The sequence below is a fragment of the Staurois parvus genome, unplaced genomic scaffold, assembly GCF_062004578.1.
Source record: "Staurois parvus isolate SC_StPar_1 unplaced genomic scaffold, SC_StPar_1.0 ptg001787l, whole genome shotgun sequence".
Classification (NCBI taxonomy): Eukaryota; Metazoa; Chordata; class Amphibia; order Anura; family Ranidae; genus Staurois; species Staurois parvus.
In genome coordinates, this window is record NW_028319583.1 from 1,264,194 (window position 1) to 1,283,692 (window position 19,499).

The window sequence follows — 19,499 nt, forward strand, 5'->3', positions numbered from 1 at the left end:
ATTTCAATAAAGTTAAAAACAAAAGAAAAAAAGGTAAACAGTGTGCTCCAACACAAGATATCGCACTGCCCCTTCACAGAGCAAAATGTGCACCTGCTGGTGTGAATGGGCCCTGAAGGCCGGTTCACACCACATTCAGTCCAGTGTTTTTTTTTTCTGCATCAAAAACACAAGGACGATACAATACATAGATGCCAATGGCATAGTTCACACCAGTGCATTCCAGTACAGTAAAAAAAAAGTAAACATGATGCATTTTTCTGCAAGGAAATGTATTGAAATGTAGCAAAACGCATCAAAAATGCAAAAAAAACAAAATAAAAGGAAACTGAAGAAAAATTATGTAAAAAAAGAAAAACCGCATCTGGAAAGCATTAAAAATGTAAATGCAGAAATGCACCCAGACTGCATTTCTGTGGTGTGGATCAGCCCTGACAGTACTTCAGCACTCTTTGTACCTCCTGATAGGCCAGATTCACCTTACTTTCCGAATCCTCTGCATTTGGTTGGTAGACTTGCTGCAGCATCCCCAGAAAAACTTGCCATGTCATCAAAAGTCCAAAAACAACAATTTTCTATTTAAAGGATCAGGAAACTAAATGTTCTGTAATCTAATCCTGTTCTGAGAGGCAAGCCAACTTTTGTCCAAAAGCTCAAATAATTTGCCTATGCAAACTTTATACGCATGACTTCCGTTGTGCTATAATAAAGGCCATCAGTGTACAGAGAGATAGTTCCACCAGCAAGGAGACGGTTAATATCAGACACAGACTCCAAACAATTACAGAGAACCATCTTGTGTGGAGCAAGTCTTTCAAGTGGTAAGAGACACCAAAGAGTCATTGTTGGCTCAGAGAGACAATCTTTACTGCCGGGGCTATAAATATAACAGATGTAACTGTATGGAAAATGGTTAAGGAGGAACACTGAGCCCTACATCTGGAAGAGATCTTATCTATTTTATTTACAAATTGTAAACTGACTGATCTCAAAATGATGTCAACTGATTTCAAAGGCTTGGGTCCTCTAAAGTGGCCACGCAAAACAGAAGGTTGGCTTTCTTGCAAAATCCCCTCCCTAACCCAAATGGTCTTAAAAAGCTATCTGAAAACAAAACAGATTAAGCAAAAACTTTTTAAACATATCTCAATCAACCCAACCTTTGACACCATTTGATTGCTTAGAACACCACTCCAAGTGCCCATCTGACCAGCTCCGGTGATCCACTACGCTCGAGTACCGGCATCTGTAGTGCCCTTCCCAGCCTGCTGTACAAAATGTGATTGTGAAGTGGCCTAAGCCTAGGCTCCTTCCAGGATTGTCAGGGGGCATGGCCTGGGAGAGGCCCAGTCGGAGGCAGATTTCCATCTTGATCCAGTACATGGGCTGTTAAGGTATGCAACAATCTTTCAATCTCATCAACCCAACCTCCGATGCTTCATGGTGGCACGGGTGAGGTTACATGCCTCCCAACAAAGCTGGGAGCTCAAAGTCAAATATTATTATTATTATTGTACAGTATTTATATAGCACCAAAAAGCTTGCTCAGCGCTTTACATTATAGAGGGGGACAGAACATGAGACAATACAGTAACAAGCCCTGGACCCTTTTGAGAACGTGCATAGCACGAAACGCGTCAAGGTGGGCTACAGCACTTGGACATCTAAACCACCTGTGGGTGGCCAGCCCTTATATTGCCGTCAGTACTTTTTGTTTTTGATTTTTGACTTTTACTTCAAAATAAAGTCTTTTATGCAGTATCACGCTATGTGATGTCCTTTATTGGGCTCTTTATGAGCGCCACCTTTTCAGTACCAAACTTAAGGAGGGACCCTAAAGCTGCATAAGTGTCTGAGGAACCAGGGAATTTGGCCAGGTTGGACGTTTAGCGAGAGCGCAGCCTGATCTGTGATCCAAGGACCCAGATGTACCTGATGAGAGAGGAATTTGCTTTCATGCGTACCTTAAACGCACTTCTGGTGAGTGCGTATTTCACTTATTTCTTCTTCACCTGTGGATCATGAATCGTGGTTTGAAAAGGAGATATGACAGAATCTGTATATCACACTTCTTGTGTGGTTTTGGGACAATAAACTGAACCTTAATTATGATCTAATAAGATTATTAATTGCACACTTTTTTTCAATTCATGTTAATATAGCTTTATTGGCATTATTAGCGCTGCACCCTTTTCTCTATATATATTGTCTTGGAAGGTTATGTTGGTTACCTTTTTGGTGTTCTAGCAGCTTACATCGAATTTTCATTACAGTGGGCGCTCGCTATACAATCTACTTTTAATACAGTAACAATACAATACACGAGGGGTTCGAGGGCCCTGCTCCTTGGAGCTTACAATCTAGGAGCTTACAATCTACAAATAGACTCCAGCTCAATCCAAAGGCATTGCTGGATTTTTTGCTCTCAGTGTGTAATTTCTCTCCCAGCTTCTCTGCCCCGTCCTCAAATCCGGACATAATATTTTATGTAGCTCCTGGGGGAAAAACAAAGGGGAATACTATGGGGTGACAGCTCCAAGTCTGCTGGGACTGCTGACATTCCATCTGAGATGGTGGCGTCCAGCAGCACTTTATGGCTTTTGGATGTCTACACAAGGGAAGCTTTTACAGGTAAACAACATGTATAAAATACATTAAATGCAGATATAATCTTATTGGAAGAATTTGTTGAAATCAAAGCTCTGGTGATAAGGTCTCTTTAGAGAGGCCACAGTCAGGTCTCTAAAAGAATCAAAAGACCAGCATCTGCAATAGAATAAATAGGCGATTCATAATTTAAAAATAGTAATAGCAGAAAGACCTCCTACTTTCTAGCTCCTTGATCTCCACCTCCCACGCCCGACTGCAGGACTTCTCCAGGACTTCCCCCATCCTCTGGAACTCACTACCCCAATCCATCAGACTGTCACCTACCCTCCTCACCTTTAGGCGCACACTGAAAACCCATCTCTTCAGGGAAGCCTACCCCACTCTCACCTAACAGCCGATCTCCTCCACTCCTCCTACCACTCCATCCCCCACAGCCACTTCCTCCTGTACCACTATCCCCTCCCTCCTAGATTGTAAGCTGGAAAGAGCAGGGCCCTCGAACCCCTCGTGTTTTGTTTTGTTACTGTATTGTGTCATGTTCTGTCCCCCACTATAATGTACAGCGCTGAGCAAACCTTTTAGCGCTATCTAAATACTGTATAATAATAATAAAGTAGTTACTATGAAAGGAAAAACACTCCAGTGCTCAGAAGGTAATACATCTGGAAGCCCACCTCAGACTAGGAATCTTGGTAGAAACTCTGTAAAAACACACAGGAGGGCGCAAATGCCTAGTGTATTACCAAAAAACATGTTTCGGTGGATGTACTCCCTTCCCTTCCTCACAACTAAAGGGGTTTAGCTCTGAGGAAGGGGGTACGTCCCCCGAAACGTGCTGGCCTATCAACCTGCATGGGTTTGGGTCAGATGACATAACCAGTGGCTGGATTTGACAGCTATAATGCTTGCTTTAATACATAACAGCTTTTTTCCTAGCTTTTTTTTCCCCTCAATATATACTGTAAAATAAAAATGCTAATGCTCCTAAACGCTTTTGAACGCTACTGAAAGTTAACACTTAGGCAGTGTTTTTTTTTTGAGCTTATCAAGAAAACGCTTGTGTGCATGGAGTCTCAGTGTGCAGCTGCCCCCGCAGCCCCCCACCCTCCCTTAAAACTTACCTGAGCCTGATGTGCACAAGAGCAGCGATTCCCCCAGGACTCTCTGAAGCCATTGGCTCCTGCTGCTGTCAAACACAGCCAGCGAGGAGGAAGCAAATACGCACGAGTGCCCCCAGAGCAAGCAGCTTGCTCCATTTATTTATTTCAGATACTTGTATAGCGCCATCAATTTACACAGTGCTTTTCACACATATTGTACATTCACATCAGTCCCTAACCCTCAAGGGGCGTACAATCTAAGGTCCCTGACCCTCAAGGGGCGTACAATCTAAGGTCCCTGACCCTCAAGGGGTGTACAATCTAAAGTCCCTGACCCTCAAGGGGCGTACAATCTAAGGTCCCTAACCCTCAAGGGGTGTACAATCTAAGGTCCCTAACCCTCAAGGTGTGTACAATCTAAGGTCCCTGACCCTCAAGGGGTGTACTATCTAAGGTCCCTGACTCACATTCATACATACACATATTGGGGCCAATTTAGATAGGAGCCAATTAACCTACCAGCATGTCTTTGGAGTGTGGGAGGAAACTGGAGTACCCGGAGGAAACCCACAAAGGAACAGGGAGAACATTCAAACTCCAGGCAGGTGGTGCTGTGGTTGGGATTCCTCATGGGGGAGGGGCCAGAAGTTCCAGTGGGGGACCCGAGAAGAGGAGGATCGGGGCTGTTCTGTGCAAAACTATTACACAGAGCAGGTAAGTATGATGTGTTTACTATATATATATATATATATATATATATATATATATATACACACACACACACACATATCTATCTTACACACACACATACATATATTTCTCTCTCCCTCTCTCTCTCTATATATATATCCATCTCTCTCTCTCTCTCTATCCATCTCTCTCTCGCTATACACATCCATCTCTCTATATATATATATATATATACAGTCATGGCCGAAATTGTTGGCACCCTTGATATTTCTCCAGGAAATCATGTATTTCTCACGAAACGTATTGCATTAACACATGTTTTGCTATACACATGTTTATTCCCTTTGTGTGTATTGGGACAAAACAAAAAAAGGGAGGAAAGAAAGCAAATTCGACATAATGTCACACAAACCTCCAAAAATGGGCTGGACAAAAGTATTGGCACCCTTTCACAACTGCGGATAAATAAGAATGTTACAAGCATGTGATGCTCCTGTAAACTCACCTGGGGCAAGTAACAGGTGTGGGCAATATAGAAATCACACCTGAAAGCAGATAAAAAGGAGAGACGTTCACTTAACCTTTGCATTGTGTGTCTGTCTGTGCCACACTAAGCATGGACAACAGAAAGAGGAGACGAGAACTGTCTGAGGACCTGAGAACCAAAATTGTGGCAAAATATCAACAATCTCAAGGTTACAAGTCCATCTCCAGAGAACTAGATTTGCCTTTGTCCACAGTGCGCAACATTATCAAGAAGTTTGCAACCCATGGCACTGTAGCTAATCTCCCTGGTCGTGGACGGATGAGGAAAATTGATGAAAGATTGCAACGCAGAATAGTCCGGATGGTGGATAAGCAGCCCCAAACATGTTCCAAAGACATTCAAGCTGTCCTGCAGGCTCAGGGAGCATCAGTGTCAGCGCGAACTATCCGTCGACATTTAAATGAAATGAAACGCTATGGCAGGAGACCCAGGAGGACCCCACTGCTGACACAGAGACATAAAAAAGCAAGACTACAGTTTGCCAAAATGTACTTGAGTAAGCCAAAAGCCTTCTGGGAAAACGTCTTGTGGACAGATGAGACCAAGATAGAGCTTTTCGGTAAAGCACATCATTCTACTGTTTACCGAAAACGGAATGAGGCCTACAAAGAACAAAACACAGTACCTACGGTAAAATATGGTGGAGGTTCAATGATGTTTTGGGGTTGTTTTGCTGCCTCTGGCACTGGGTGCCTTGACTGTGTGCAAGGCATCATGAAATCTGAGGATTACCAAAGGATTTTGGGTCGCACTGTAGGGCCCAGTGTCAGAAAGCTGGGTTTGCGTCCAAGATCCTGGGTCTTCCAGCAGGACAATGACCCCAAACATACGTCAAAAAGCACTCAGAAATGGATGGCAAAGAAGCGCTGGAGAGTTCTGAAGTGGCCAGCAATGAGCCCAGATCTAAATCCCATTGAACACCTGTGGAGAGATCTTAAAATTGCTGTTGGGAAAAGGTGTCCTTCCAATAAGAGAGACCTGGAGCTGTTTGCAAAGGAAGAGTGGTCCAAAATTCCGGGTGAGAGGTGTCAGAAGCTTATTGATGGTTATAGGAAGCGACTGATTTCAGTTATGTTTTCCAAAGGGTGTGCAACCAAATATTAAGTTAAGGGTGCCAATACTTTTGTCCAGCCCATTTTTGGGGTTTTGTGTGACATTATGTCATATTTGCTTTTCTGCCTCTGTTTTATATTTGTTCCAATACATACAAAGGGAATAAACATGTGTATAGCAAAACATGTGTTAATGCAATACCTTTTTTGTGTGAAATACTTGATTTTCAGGAAAAATATCAAGGGTGCCAACAATTTCGGCCATGACTGTATATATATATATATATATATATATATATATATATACACATCCATCTCTCTCTCTCTCTATATATATATATATATCTATATCTATATATATCCATCTCTCTCTCTCTCTCGCTCTCTCTCTCTCTCTATCCATCTCCCTCTCTCTCTCTCTCTATATCCATCTCTCTCTCTCTCTCTCTCTCTCTCTCTCTATCCATCTCTCTCTCTCTCTCTCTCTCTCTCTCTCTCTCTCTCTCTCTCTCTCTATAGCCTTTAGAATCGTTTTAAATGGACTCAAAGTACTCCTAAGCAGACTGGTCTCCAGGCAGAGGATGTTACAGTCAGTGGTGATCACAGCAGAAGTGATACAATCCACCAGGCTCCACCTAGAGCTGAAACAAAACTTTTGGGTGGACTAGCCTTAAAAATGTAGAATGAATTGCTATCTGCAGTATCTTAGTGAATAAGACTGGAGCTGTCATAGGGCGATCAGGAAGATAAGAATGCATCAGACAGGGGTGGCGATCGCCTATATCCCAACATCTGCTCTTTACATAGTGACAGCATTCAAAACACAGAAAACATTTACATAGCAGACTATCAGAATTAAGTGACAGGAGAAATCTAGGTGCGTGTGTGTCTAATACATCCCATTAGTCAGAGTGGACGGGGTACTTCCAGCTGGGAGTTCCTGTGGTTTTCGGCCGTGGCTGGTGTACTGGTGCTGAGTGACATGCAGACAAAGGTCTTCTATGCCACTAATCACTGAGCAGTTGTCCAAAACGCAGCCTGCCCTGCAGATACAACTCATCTGGAATGTTATGACATCACCCGAAGAGAGACGCATCGAACGCTATGACAGCAATATGAGCAACTAGCAATAACGCTCACCGACTATTGTTATCTGTAGGATTAGGGAGGGGATAGGGGAGATTTACTAAAACTGGAGCACTCAGAATCTGGTGCAGCTGTGCACGACAGCCAATCAGCTTCTAACTTCAGCTTCTTCAATTTTTGTCAATAAAACCTGGAAGTTGATTGGTCTCTACGCAGAGCTTCACCAGATTTTGCACTCTCCAGTTTTAGTAAAAATCCCCATTGGGAGCGGTGAAAATCGCTGGTGAGAATCTACAGATAATGATAGTCAGTGTGCAAACAACAGCCGTCAGTGTCAACTATCAGATTGGCACTCCTTGGTCAGTGCTGTTCACATATAACTGCTCAACTGCAGTTACATTTATTTATTAATTTCAGGTACTTATATAGCGCCGTCAGTTTACGCCTCGCTTTACATATATATTGTACATTCACATCAGTCCCTAACCCTCAAGGGGCGTACAATCTAAGGTCCCTAACCCTCAAGGGGCGTACAATCTAAGGTCCCTAACCCTCAAGGGGTGTACAATCTAAGGTCCCTAACCCTCAAGGGGCGTACAATCTAAGGTCCCTAACCCTCAAGGGGCGTACAATCTAAGGTCCCTAACCCTCAAGGGGCGTACAATCTAAGGTCCCTAACCCTCAAGGGGCGTACAATCTAAGGTCCCTAACCCTCAAGGGGCGTACAATCTAAGGTCCCTAACCCTCAAGGGGCGTACAATCTAAGGTCCCTAACCCTCAAGGGCGTACAATCTAAGGTCCCTAACCCTCAAGGGGCGTACAATCTAAGGTCCCTAACTCACATCCATACATACACATACTAGGGACAATTTAGACAGGAGCCAATTAACCTACCAGCATGTCTTTGGAGTGTGAGAGGAAACTGGATTACCCGGAGGAAATCCACGCAGGCACAGGGAGATCATGCAAACTCCAGGCAGGTGGTGCCGTGGCTTGGATTCAAACCGACGACTCCAGTACTGCCAGGTGGAAGTGGTCACCAAAACAGGAAGAGGGAAATCTTCCAATGGGGACACTAGTTTTAGTGGGATTTCACTCGCTTTCTGTTTTGGCTATGGGACAGGACGTGAAAAGAAATTACCCCAATGGGACACAGATGGCAAAAAAAACCCCCAAAAACTTACAGGGGTTATAAACCCTCAATTACTGTACCCAAAATGTAAGAAAACAAAGTTTGCCTTCAGTTCTAATGGTTAGCACTTCCGCCTGGCAGCACTATGGTCATTGGCTTAAATCCCAACCACAGCACCACCTGCCTTGAGTTTGCATGTTCTCCCTGTGCCTGCGTGGGTTTCCTCCAGGTACTCCAGTTTCCTCCCACACTCTTTAGACATGCTGGTAGGTGAATTGGCTCCTGTCTAAATTGGCCCTAGTATGTGTATGAATGAATGGGAGTTAGGGACCTTAGATTGTAAGGACAGATTGTATATAAAAACAAACACTGTGTGTGTATGTATATGTGTGTGTGTATGTGTATGTATCTATGTATATACGTATGTATGTGTATGTATCTATGTATATACGTATGTATGTGTATGTATCTATGTATATACGTATGTATGTGTATGTATCTATGTATATACGTATGTATGTGTGTGTTTGTATGTTTGGTGTGTGTGTATGTGTGTGTGTGTGTACGTGTATATGTATATGTGTGTGTGTATAAAGCGCGGAGTAAACTGATGGCGCTATACAAGTACCTGTAATAAATAAAGAAAATAATAAATAGTACAAGACCTTGTGCTAGACCAGGGGTGGGCAAACTTTTTGACTTGAGGACCGCAATGGGTTCATATCTTGGACCCGGGGGCCGGACCAAGAGTAGATGAAAGATGTGTATGTGTCATCCATAGTAAGTATAGTAATATTCCCCCATAGTAAGCATAGTAATTAATCCCCCATATAGTAATTCATCCCCCCTATAGTAATTCATCCCCCATACTAATTCATCCCCCATATAGTAATTCATCCCCCATATAGTAATTCATCCCCCATATAGTAATTCATCCCCCATATAGTAATTCATCCCCCATATAGTAATTCATCCCCCATATAGTAATTCATTCCCCCTATAGTAATTCATTCCCCCTATAGTAAATTCATTCCCCATATTAATTCATCCCCCATATAGTAATTCATCCCCCATATTAATTCATCCCCCATATTAATTCATCCCCCATATTAATTCATCCCCCATATTAATTCATCCCCCATATTAATTCATCCCCCATATTAATTCATCCCTCATATAGTATTTCATCACCCATAGTACTATTCCCCCCCAAGTAGTAAGCCAAGTCCCCCCTGTGTCAATTCACTTACCTTTGCTCCGCGCAGCTTATTACAACTCTTCTATACACTTTGAATATAATACAAGCATAGCGGAGTTCTTCTTTAAAGAACAAAGACCTGACGCTGTAAACTGCTGGCTCTGTTAGGAAATTAGGTTGTGTGTCTCATATTTCCCGAGCATTATGTGACGTATCCTGTTTGTTATCAAGATTTTAAAAGCCGTGAAGCAATCTTTAAACAATGAGCTCACCTAGCAACGGGTCTGTTGAAAATAAAAATCTGCAGAAATCGGACACGCCAATCAAGCATCTTCACAGCCAGAGGTTAGAAACACACCCTTACAGTACACCTGCTCTAGGAGTATTATGGCTGCTTCTGTCAGCTTCCTGGAAATGGAAACTAACTGACTGTATCTTGTTTTTCCCCTTCCCACTGGCCGTAAGTATATATGTGCCAGCATGGCAGTGGGATTTAACACTGAGGCCACTTTATTAGGTACACCTGTTCAATTGCTAATCAGCCAATCACATGGCAGCAAATCAATGCATTTAGGTATCTAGACGTGGTGAAGATGACTTGCAGTTCAAACCAGCTTTAGAGCAGGGAAGAAAGGGGATTTAAGTGTCTTTGAACGTGGCATGGTTGTTGGTGCCAGACGGGCTGGTCTGAGGATTTCAAAAACTGTTGATCTACTGGGATTTTCACCCACAACCATCTCTAAGGTTTTCAGAGAATGGTCCGAAAAAGAGAAAATATCCAGTGAGTGGCAGTTGTGTGGACGAAAATGCCTTGTTGATGTCAGAGGAGAATGGGCAGACTGGTTGGAGAAGAAGGAAAGACAACAGTAACTCATGTCAATACAGACCAAAATCTCTGAGGAATGTTTCCAACACTGTTGAATCTATACCACGAAGAATTAAGGCAGTTCTGAAGGCAAAAGGGGGTCCAACCCGGTACCAGCAAGGTGTACTGGTAAGTGTATACACACAGCTGGCATTGTTCTTCAGTGCAGGAGCGCATATAATAGTGCACCCCCAGCACTGAGACCACACGTCACCGAAAGCTACCTGTCACTGCTTACGATTTCAAGCCGGCAGGATGGGCTCCCAATTATGTGACCATTATGAAAACCAATCACAGTGATCACACAGTTTGGAAGCCAAAGTTCCGCTTAAAGGGCCGGCTCCTGAAGGCAGAAAGGGGTTAAAGGGTGTCTTCATTTATGGCGTGATTTTTGAATCGTTTTCCACTGATAATAAAGGCAAGAGTTACATTGGTGTTCTGAATTTCCGACGCTGGTTACTTCCTACACATATCAATCACAGATCATACCATATAATAAATACAAAATGTTCTTAGTTCTATATTTGCTCTGGGTCAGTGATTTAACACCCTAGAGGTAAACAATCAGGGAGAACACCAGAAAACTAGCATTTTGAGGAAGGAGCCTGGGCCCAAAATCTGAAATATTTCAGGCTGTCTCCTAAACAGGAACAGAAAATAAAATTTTCTCTGGAGAGCTTTGTTCAGGCAAAAGCCAAAAAGGGATCTCATCTCACTTCCTGTTGGATCTCTAGGTCAGGAAGTGAAGGCAAATCTTACCAAGAAGACATAAGTCGCATAAAAAAAAAAATAATAATAATAATTATATATATATATATATATATATATATATATATATATATATATTTATATATATATAGCTATGTACAATTAAAGTCTAAGGGATATAGACTAAATTTTTTATGGCCGAGGAGTAGACAAAGCTTGAGGCAGGAGGTGGTAACCAAGCACCGCCGAGGAATGGTACAGCTTAATGTATTAGGGTTCATTCACACGAGGTGTGATGGGACTGCATTGGTCAATCTTGCCAAGAACAGTGCCAAGGCAAGGCAAAAAGCCATGTTCTCTATCAGGCCACTTCATACCGCAATGCCACACAGTTGTGCACGCTGGGAAAAAAAAAAAAAAAAAAGTATGGCATGCAGAAAAATACAATAATTTCCCTCAGTTTCAATCATTAGGTTAGAACAACTGACACGTCTGTATGTCTTGGATGTCCATTTCAAGACACATTGATGGTTGGCTCAAAATTTTTTTTTTTTTTCCTCCCAAGATTGGCATAGAAACAAATGAGAATATCTAAAATATGTTCTTAGATTTAGTGAAGGATAGGATGTTCTAGTATACAGGGGAAAAAAAAAAAAAAACAGCTTTACTCAGAAGGAAGACACCCAACCATTCCTGAGGTCATACACGGATCAGAAACTTACGCTGTGAGATGCTTTAGCCGGGACTCGATGTTACGATGTCTCATACACATCCTGGTCAGGGCTGAGCCAATCTCTTTTGTTGCTCCTGTAATATAGGACAAAAAAAAAAAAAAAGTACACTGTTACTGTATCCCTTATTCTATTCATAAGAGCATAACAAAGGATTCACACAATTCTATGTGTCATTTATTCATATAACAAGTCTAAGGTATCTTTTAATGGTATATAATTACACGTAATGCTTAACCTTAAGTAAGCATCTGAAGCACAACATGTATCTAAACTGTTTTATCGGCCACAATAATTTTATTTCCAATCAAGCAGTTTTGTGATGTAGACATGCCTGCCAGATAACACAGAAAGGTTTTTCCCCTTCCTCCTCCTTAGCATCACTATTGGTCCTCTAGTTAAGAGGGTGCAAAATAGGGCTTGGTCAACTTCTCTGCAGAGCCTTGCTAGCAGTCCTAGTGACTAGGTTGAGCTTGGTCTTCCCTTCTCTCCTGGTGAGCCTATCGGTTCTTAATTGAAGCAGTGGCAAAATTGGGCTTGGCCTTCCCCCTCTCTCCTGAGCCCTGTTACTGTTCCTTGGCTGAAGAAATCAACAAATAGGGCTTGACCTGCTTATTGCTCTTCAAAAGCCTCTATATCTGTCTTTAGCTGAAGTGGGCAGGTTGGGCATTCCCTTCCCCTCTCTCCTTCCAGTCCTTGGCTGAAGAAGTGGCCAGGTTAGTGTTGGACTTCCTCTCTCTTCTCCCGAGACTTGCTACTGATCTCTGGCTGAAAACTCGCTACTGATCCTTGGCCAAAGAAGTGGCCATGTCAGCGTTGAACCTCCCCTCCTCCAGAGCTTCAACATTGGTCCTTGAAGAAGTGGCCAAGCTAGTGTTGGGACTTCCCCTCTCTCCTTCTAAGACTTGCTACTGATCCTTGGCCAAAGAGGTGGCCAGGTTTGTGTTGGACTTCCCCTCTCTCCTCCTGACCCTCACTACTGTTCCTTGGCTGAAGAAGTGGTCATGTTAGTGTTGGACTTCCCCTCTCTCCTCCTGACCCTCACTACTGTTCCTTGGTTGAAGAAGTGGTCATGTTAGTGTTGGACTTCATCTCTCTCCTCCTGACCCTCATTATTGGTCCTTGGCTGAATAAGTGGCTGGGTCAGTATTGGACTTCCTCTCTCTCCCCCAGACCCTCACTATTGGTCCTTAGCTGAAGAAGTGGCTGAGTCAGACTTCCTTTCTCTTCTCCCGTGCCTCACTATTGGTCCTTGGCTGGAGAAGTAGCCAGGCTCTCTCTCTCTTCTCCTGAAACTTGCTACGAGTCCTTGGCTGTAGAAGTGGCCAGCTTTCGCCTTGTTGGATTTCCCATTTCTTTCTGAGCCTCACCTTTGGTCCTTGGCTGAAGAAGCACTCAAGCCAGTCTTCATATTAAAATCAAAATATATATATAATTTCAGCTGCTTATACCTTTGGATGAACAGACCTTTTCAACTTGTGGCTTACACTAAATCCAACAAATGCTTATGCATTTGTACAAATCACATGCTCGGTTTCGATTGCCCAGGTTTATGACAGGTTCACTTTTAAGCTCTTACACTGGTTCTCGGGCCTGCCTGGTAAAAATGACAATCCTGCTGCTGCAAACTTTCCCATAGTCAGTCACACAAGCAGATACAAAAGCTTTTTGTCCCTGTTAGCTTTCATGTGAAATGGTCAAAAATAAAAGCAAGGCATAAACAGCAAACAAAATAACAAATGGCTTGGCAGAGTGCATCTCAATCAAAGCGGCCGGGCACTGTCCCAAGCAGCGTCTGTTATTGTAATTTACCTGGGTGCGTTGCACAACCAAATGCGAGTAATCCTAAATAAAGAGCACTTAATCCACAAATCAATTTCATGTGCTGTCTCTATAAATTGCACGGGAGACAGAGGTCGCAGTATCACAATGTGCTCATTTGTCTTATGGAAAAGTCCTAGCATGTATGCAAACGTGAAGCCGGTGGACCAGGAAACCTCTGTGTGAGGTGGGAGATTGTCAACCGGGAGTTTAACCTCCCTGGCGGTATGATCATTTCAGATTTTTGGTGCTGAAAGCGGTACCATTATTTTGCATGGAATATGTATTTTTTTATTGTAGGCCTGTCATTTTTAGGAATAACTCACTGAAATCTGTCCGAACAAGAAACTAGTAAACATCCCGGGTATGATAAAACTTGAAACACGAAATCATAAATTATAATATAATAAATAATCATAAAAAATAATAATATAATAATAAATTTAATTCAATAATATAATCAAACCAAAAACACTGAAATTTGAAATAGAGCTCCAAGTTTGCACATCGCCGAGCTCAGTCACAGAATCGTTTTCAGTGTCTGATGAGGAATTTCCCCCACAAATCATTATCACTCAATTCTGCAAGTGGTTCTGATTTACTATCGCTGTTCTCTAGCCGGTCTAAAACCGCGTCTGACCTAAAGGGACGCTTTTTGGACGCCATGGACGTTTCTCAGTTTCCAGGCAGAAAGAACAGTCAAAATGCAGGCAGGGCGCCGGACAAAGCACTCGGGACAAAATGTATGTGAAATGGTTTGAAACAGCAATGTTTTGATATGTAATAATTTAAAAAAAGAAAAATTAAATTTTTTAAAACTTTCAAATTTGCCGCCGGTTCCGGCGCCCGTACGTCCCGACGTCACAGGGACAGGAACACGGAAGCCGGAATCGGCCGGAGGACGTGGCCGGGGACGCTGCAGGGGACACATCGCGGAAGCGAAGGACAATGTAAGCGCTGCAGGGAATCCCTGAGCAACGCCGCATGGTAAGCCCGAGTGTAGCTCGGGGTTACCGCTTGTGGTACTGAAATTTTACCCCGAGCTACACTCGGGAATACCACCAGGGAGGTTAAATTGTGTAACGTAGACACATGGGTGGCCTAACCCAATCGTAGTAAAGATGTATATCAGGGATCATAGCTCTGTGCAAGCCATTGCTTGACAAAGGGGCGTAAGGTACAAAAAACTCAAGAATGTTTGGATATATTGGTCTCGAGTGTCGTATAGGTAACAAAATCGGCGCAGGGAGCAATCTGCTGAGAGAACACAATTATTGCTAACGGTTATAGCAGCTGGCAATAATCGCATGCTAGAAATTTGACATGTTGGTTGTACCCAAGTCAATCGTTAGATCAGTCTGCCAATAGATAGACCAGATGCGATTTCTCCTGCGCTCTAGGACCCAGGCCAGTGGCAAGTAAATGGAACCAAAACCAGAAAAAGGCGACCACCAGTGTATTAAAGGTTGTGCGGCTCCAAACAAGGCTGGGGATGCCCGACCGATACTGCAAAGTGAAACAAAAACGAGAAGCGCACCAACCTTGCGCATTACCTCAGTAACCAAATTTATTAATTTAAGAATGGTACTCAGAAACAGCAAATAAAATCAGGCATGTAGTCCTCAAAGGGACTTCAGAGATAAGGAGCCAGCGCGAATCCCATCATGGGGGTAGACACTCAGTACAGCTGATGCGTTTCAAAGGCCATGCCTTCTTCATCAGAGCTGATAGATCCAATCTTGGCCAGTCCTTGCTGAACCAGCTGAGATTCAAACTATCTATAGCTGGCTTAACACTGGAGATGCAAACTGGCACCATTAACAATAGCAAAGCTGTGAACGTGCGTTGATGTGAATGGGGCACTGTCCAATTGCATTGCATGATCATGCACATGTAGGTGTTAATGGGCTCATATCGCTTCTCTGCCTACCACAAAGAACTGCAGTACATACTGTAGATGTGAACCAGCCACAGAGGAAAGGACAGGATTTCTACTTGTAATGTATCATCATGCAGCAGAATGCAAGAGTTTTGCTGCATGGAAACAGAAAAGTGTGAACGGCTCTAGAAACGCAAAAGAATCTGCAGCACCATTTATAGGTTGGTCCCCATGAACATTACCAGCAGGTTCAGGAATATTACCTGCAACTTATATATAGTTACTAAGACAAAAATAAAAAGTTACAATCACCAACTCCGCTAACCACGACTAAATCATGATTTCAGGAAATTCCAGTCTGCTGTATTCAGCCCCCAGCATGATGAGAGATTACATTTTAATATGAATTCACATAGTTTCCATGAAAAGGTTATCTGACCCATCACCCTGATACTCTACAGCTGCCTCTGAGGTTTTGATGAACAATCAATAAAAAATACTCTAAACAACCAACACATCGGCTTTCCTTAACCACTTGACTACCAGCTGGTAATCTCCCTTCATTACCAGGCCAATTTCCAGTGTTCTGATAGTTCGACGATTACTTTTTTTTTTGAGACAGGGCTTTTTTTGGTATTGAACCATTGTTTTTTTTTGTTTTGTTTTTCTACATGTAAAAAGGGAAAAAGACAAAATTTTGCAGAAAAAACTGCTTCTCGCTCTCTTTTTTCTTGGGACTTTTCCTGCTGAGATCTTCAATCAACAGCTGGGCTACGGGCTGGATATTCTAGATCCAGTGGTCACCCCAGCCCCCCTAGCCATGCACTGGATAGGCTGCAATGTGCCCTATCCTGGACTGGGGCGGCCGATGAGATTAAACATCTCACAAAGGCCCATATACCTGGGCTCCTGACTTCCGTATCACAGTGCTACCCTGGCTAACAGCCCCCCATGTCAGTGCAGAAGATGATCTGTCTATGGAGAATCATCCGAAGCACCCATGGGATCAGTAAGAAGGATTCCTCCTCCTTCCTCCAGGGCCCAGCTGATCCTAGAGATGGTCAGTCCAGCAGGGTTATCCTCCACTCTTCCAGGCAGTAGGTGGCGCTATAAACCCTATGGCTGAGAACAGGAAGAGGCTGTGTCCATCAATGAACAAAAAGGGAAATTAAAAGCCCAGGCCCCCTCCCTTCACCTCTTGGCTCTACAAGTATGTTTGTTTTTCTTTTTTTTATACTTTCCTTTTCAGAAGCAGTCAGGCTGATGTGCTGGGTCCTCTTTTCCAGCTTGGAGTGGTCCTCTGTTAGGACAGAGAGTGGCGATAACATGATGTCAAAACACTATAACTGAAGGGCGCCAAGGTGATTACCATCATTCACAGCCTATCCTTAGTCTTCCTAAGGTATCCTCAGTCTGAGGACATCTTATGGTGAAAGAAGTACTGCAGAGGACAGCTTCTGATTCAAGTTTAGTATCGCAGCAGGAATGGCATTTCCATTTCATAACCTGCTTGTGGGCCCCATTAATTATTAGTTAGCCATTTGAAGACCACAATACGTACATTTACATCGAAACTTCAAGCGGTTATACTGGAATGATGACTGCAGCAAGAGGCATCATCCCAGTATTGTTATTTTTTTAGCTGGCAGACAGTTTTTATGTAAAAGCCATCCTAGTGAGAACGACCCCTCCCGCCGCCTTCCGGCTCCACTCCAGGTTCTACTGTCCCACCAGTGAGTCTGAAATGAAGCTGGTGGTTACACCGGCTTACCATAGAGCTGATCAAGGACTGGAATGTCCCCAATCATCTCTATGGTATACAAAATGGAAGCGTCAAGAATGCTGTAACTTCCGGTTTCCCCAGGTATCAACAAAACCATTTTTGGCTTGGGAAATCATCTGATCGTACTGATCGTGGTGTGATAAGATGCTATTAGAGGCAGCGGAGACATATGGGGGTTTATTTACTAAAGCTGGAGAGTCCAAAATCAGACTCCCTTCTGCATAGAAACCAATCAGCTTCTAACCTCAGCTTGTTCAATGAAGCTTTGGCAATGAAACCTGGAAGCGGATTGGTTTCTATGCAGAAGTGAGTCTGATTTTGGACTCTCCAGCTTTAGTAAATAAACCCCATGGGGTCTAACAGACTCCAGATCTCTCCATAAAGAGGACCAGTCACTGTATATTGTGATAACAGTAAAAGTGATAAAAAGGGACAGTGTAAAGATTTTAAAAAAGCTAATAAACATTTTTTAAAGTGCCCCCGTCCCACCATGCTCGCACACAAAATCAAATGCAGGCGTCGGTTCGGCACTGACACGTAAATGGCGATCACACCACATGTGAGGTATTGCTGTGAACATCAGAACAAGAGCAGTAGTTCTAACAGCAGACCTCCTGCGTAACTCTGAGTTACACTGGTATCCTTTAAAATCTTTTAAAGCCTCACCTTTGAAAAGGTTTAAATACCATAGTTTGCCACTATTCCACAAGAGTGATATGTTAGGCATCTATTCACTCAGCGTACTACTATTTTTTATGTCTTACCAAAAAGCCTGGATATTATATTGTGTTTGTGTGCATTAAAATTCAAGTGTATTTACCTCCCAAAACATTGCGTTACAAAAGCAAAATCGTTTCCTGATGACGATCTAATGGTCGAAACACATTGAGGTTTTGGCAACTTCAGCCAACGTCACTTCCGCCCTTTGGAATGCGGTGGCCATCTTTGATTCCATTCACAAGCAACAAAGCTGAATACACTCAGTGCCAAGTCATAGGCACTTTTTTTTTTTTGCGAGTTGTATTTTTACGATTTGTCCCTGATATTAAAGGTTTTACAGTTTTACACTATGGGATGTCCGTTGTTGCTTCTATTTCTATGCTGACAATTTGCAAAATTGCATGTGGAAGAGGATGATTTCTGGGAATGATTTACTGGTTACTATCCACAACGCTATTTAACCCATGGGAGGACACATTGGTTACTGTTAGCAACCCTGTGGCGCATATGTGAAAGAACATCGGTCACTAACATCACGTTGTACATTGGGATAGTCCCAATAAAAGTACTAGAGACCATCCTAGAGATAGGTGGTCATGGGATGACTGAGTGCAAATCCATGTGGGGCACCGGTTTGAGCACAGCAGAGCACTTGTCACTTTAATACGGAGTTCACAATCAAGAATTTAGCACGCTTGCACATTATTTTCACATACTGGGACAACAACCAGTTTAATAGATGTTTATTGTTTATTATTTATGATTATTGGTCATTTTTGAGTGTTATCAAGTTTTTATTGTTCACACGACTTCTGTGCGGTCCATATGGTATTTATTACAATTTTGGGCTTTAACTATTACCTGCTTTAACCAAAAGTAAAAAAATAATTCTGAGTAAATGGGCACCTATGTACACAAAGCTTCCAGTATAGGAAGAAAACACAACGGATTTGCCTGACTGCTCAGTGTAATGACTCCAGACTACTTCTGGAGTGAAGAGCCAAGTGCTCGGACTTTCAAGGGCAATGCTCTTCTTTCAATGTCAATGTTGCCCTGTAATATTCCGACAGGATAGGATCTCCTAATTAATGGTTCATGGAATGAAGCGCAGTAATAACTGTTTACATGCAATACCATGTACCATAAAACATTCATTAATAATTCCTGCGCTGTTTCATGTACAATGCCCTCTAGCCATTCCTTCAATGATTAGTCATGGCTCAAAGTCTAGAAGACTTAGCTCTAAATCAGCGCTCATACCAGGACATTGCATCATGTATGACTCAACAATCCTCAATGGCATTTTAATTGATTCTTCGTTCTCCTAGTAATCTTCCTGTAGTGCCTAACCTGTCCCGGCCTGTACATTTCATGACAAGGCTTTTAAGATGGCACAGAGGGGTCAAGGTTCTAAGAGGTCTTTAGCAAATTACACATGTATACAATTACATCATCACAGAGGAAAAACATAGCCTGGGTTTCTTTTTTTTTTTTTCCACCACTTTGGCAAACATTGGTGTTAAGCAACACATCACAGTTAGATTTCTCCATGAATTTTTTGTTTTTAATACAGATCA

At 42.7% G+C, this 19,499-nt stretch overlaps 1 protein-coding gene across 1 annotated transcript in view; it reads right to left on the reverse strand.

Annotated features, from left to right (window-relative positions):
• Positions 1-19,499, reverse strand: part of LOC149434285 (protein MTSS 1-like) — a 234,247-nt gene that overhangs the window by 74,773 nt on the left and 139,975 nt on the right. The window contains exon 4 of the mRNA XM_089663857.1: positions 11,711-11,795. Within this exon, the coding sequence (XP_089519983.1) occupies positions 11,711-11,795 (85 nt within the window). The remainder of the gene's footprint in view (positions 1-11,710; positions 11,796-19,499) is intronic.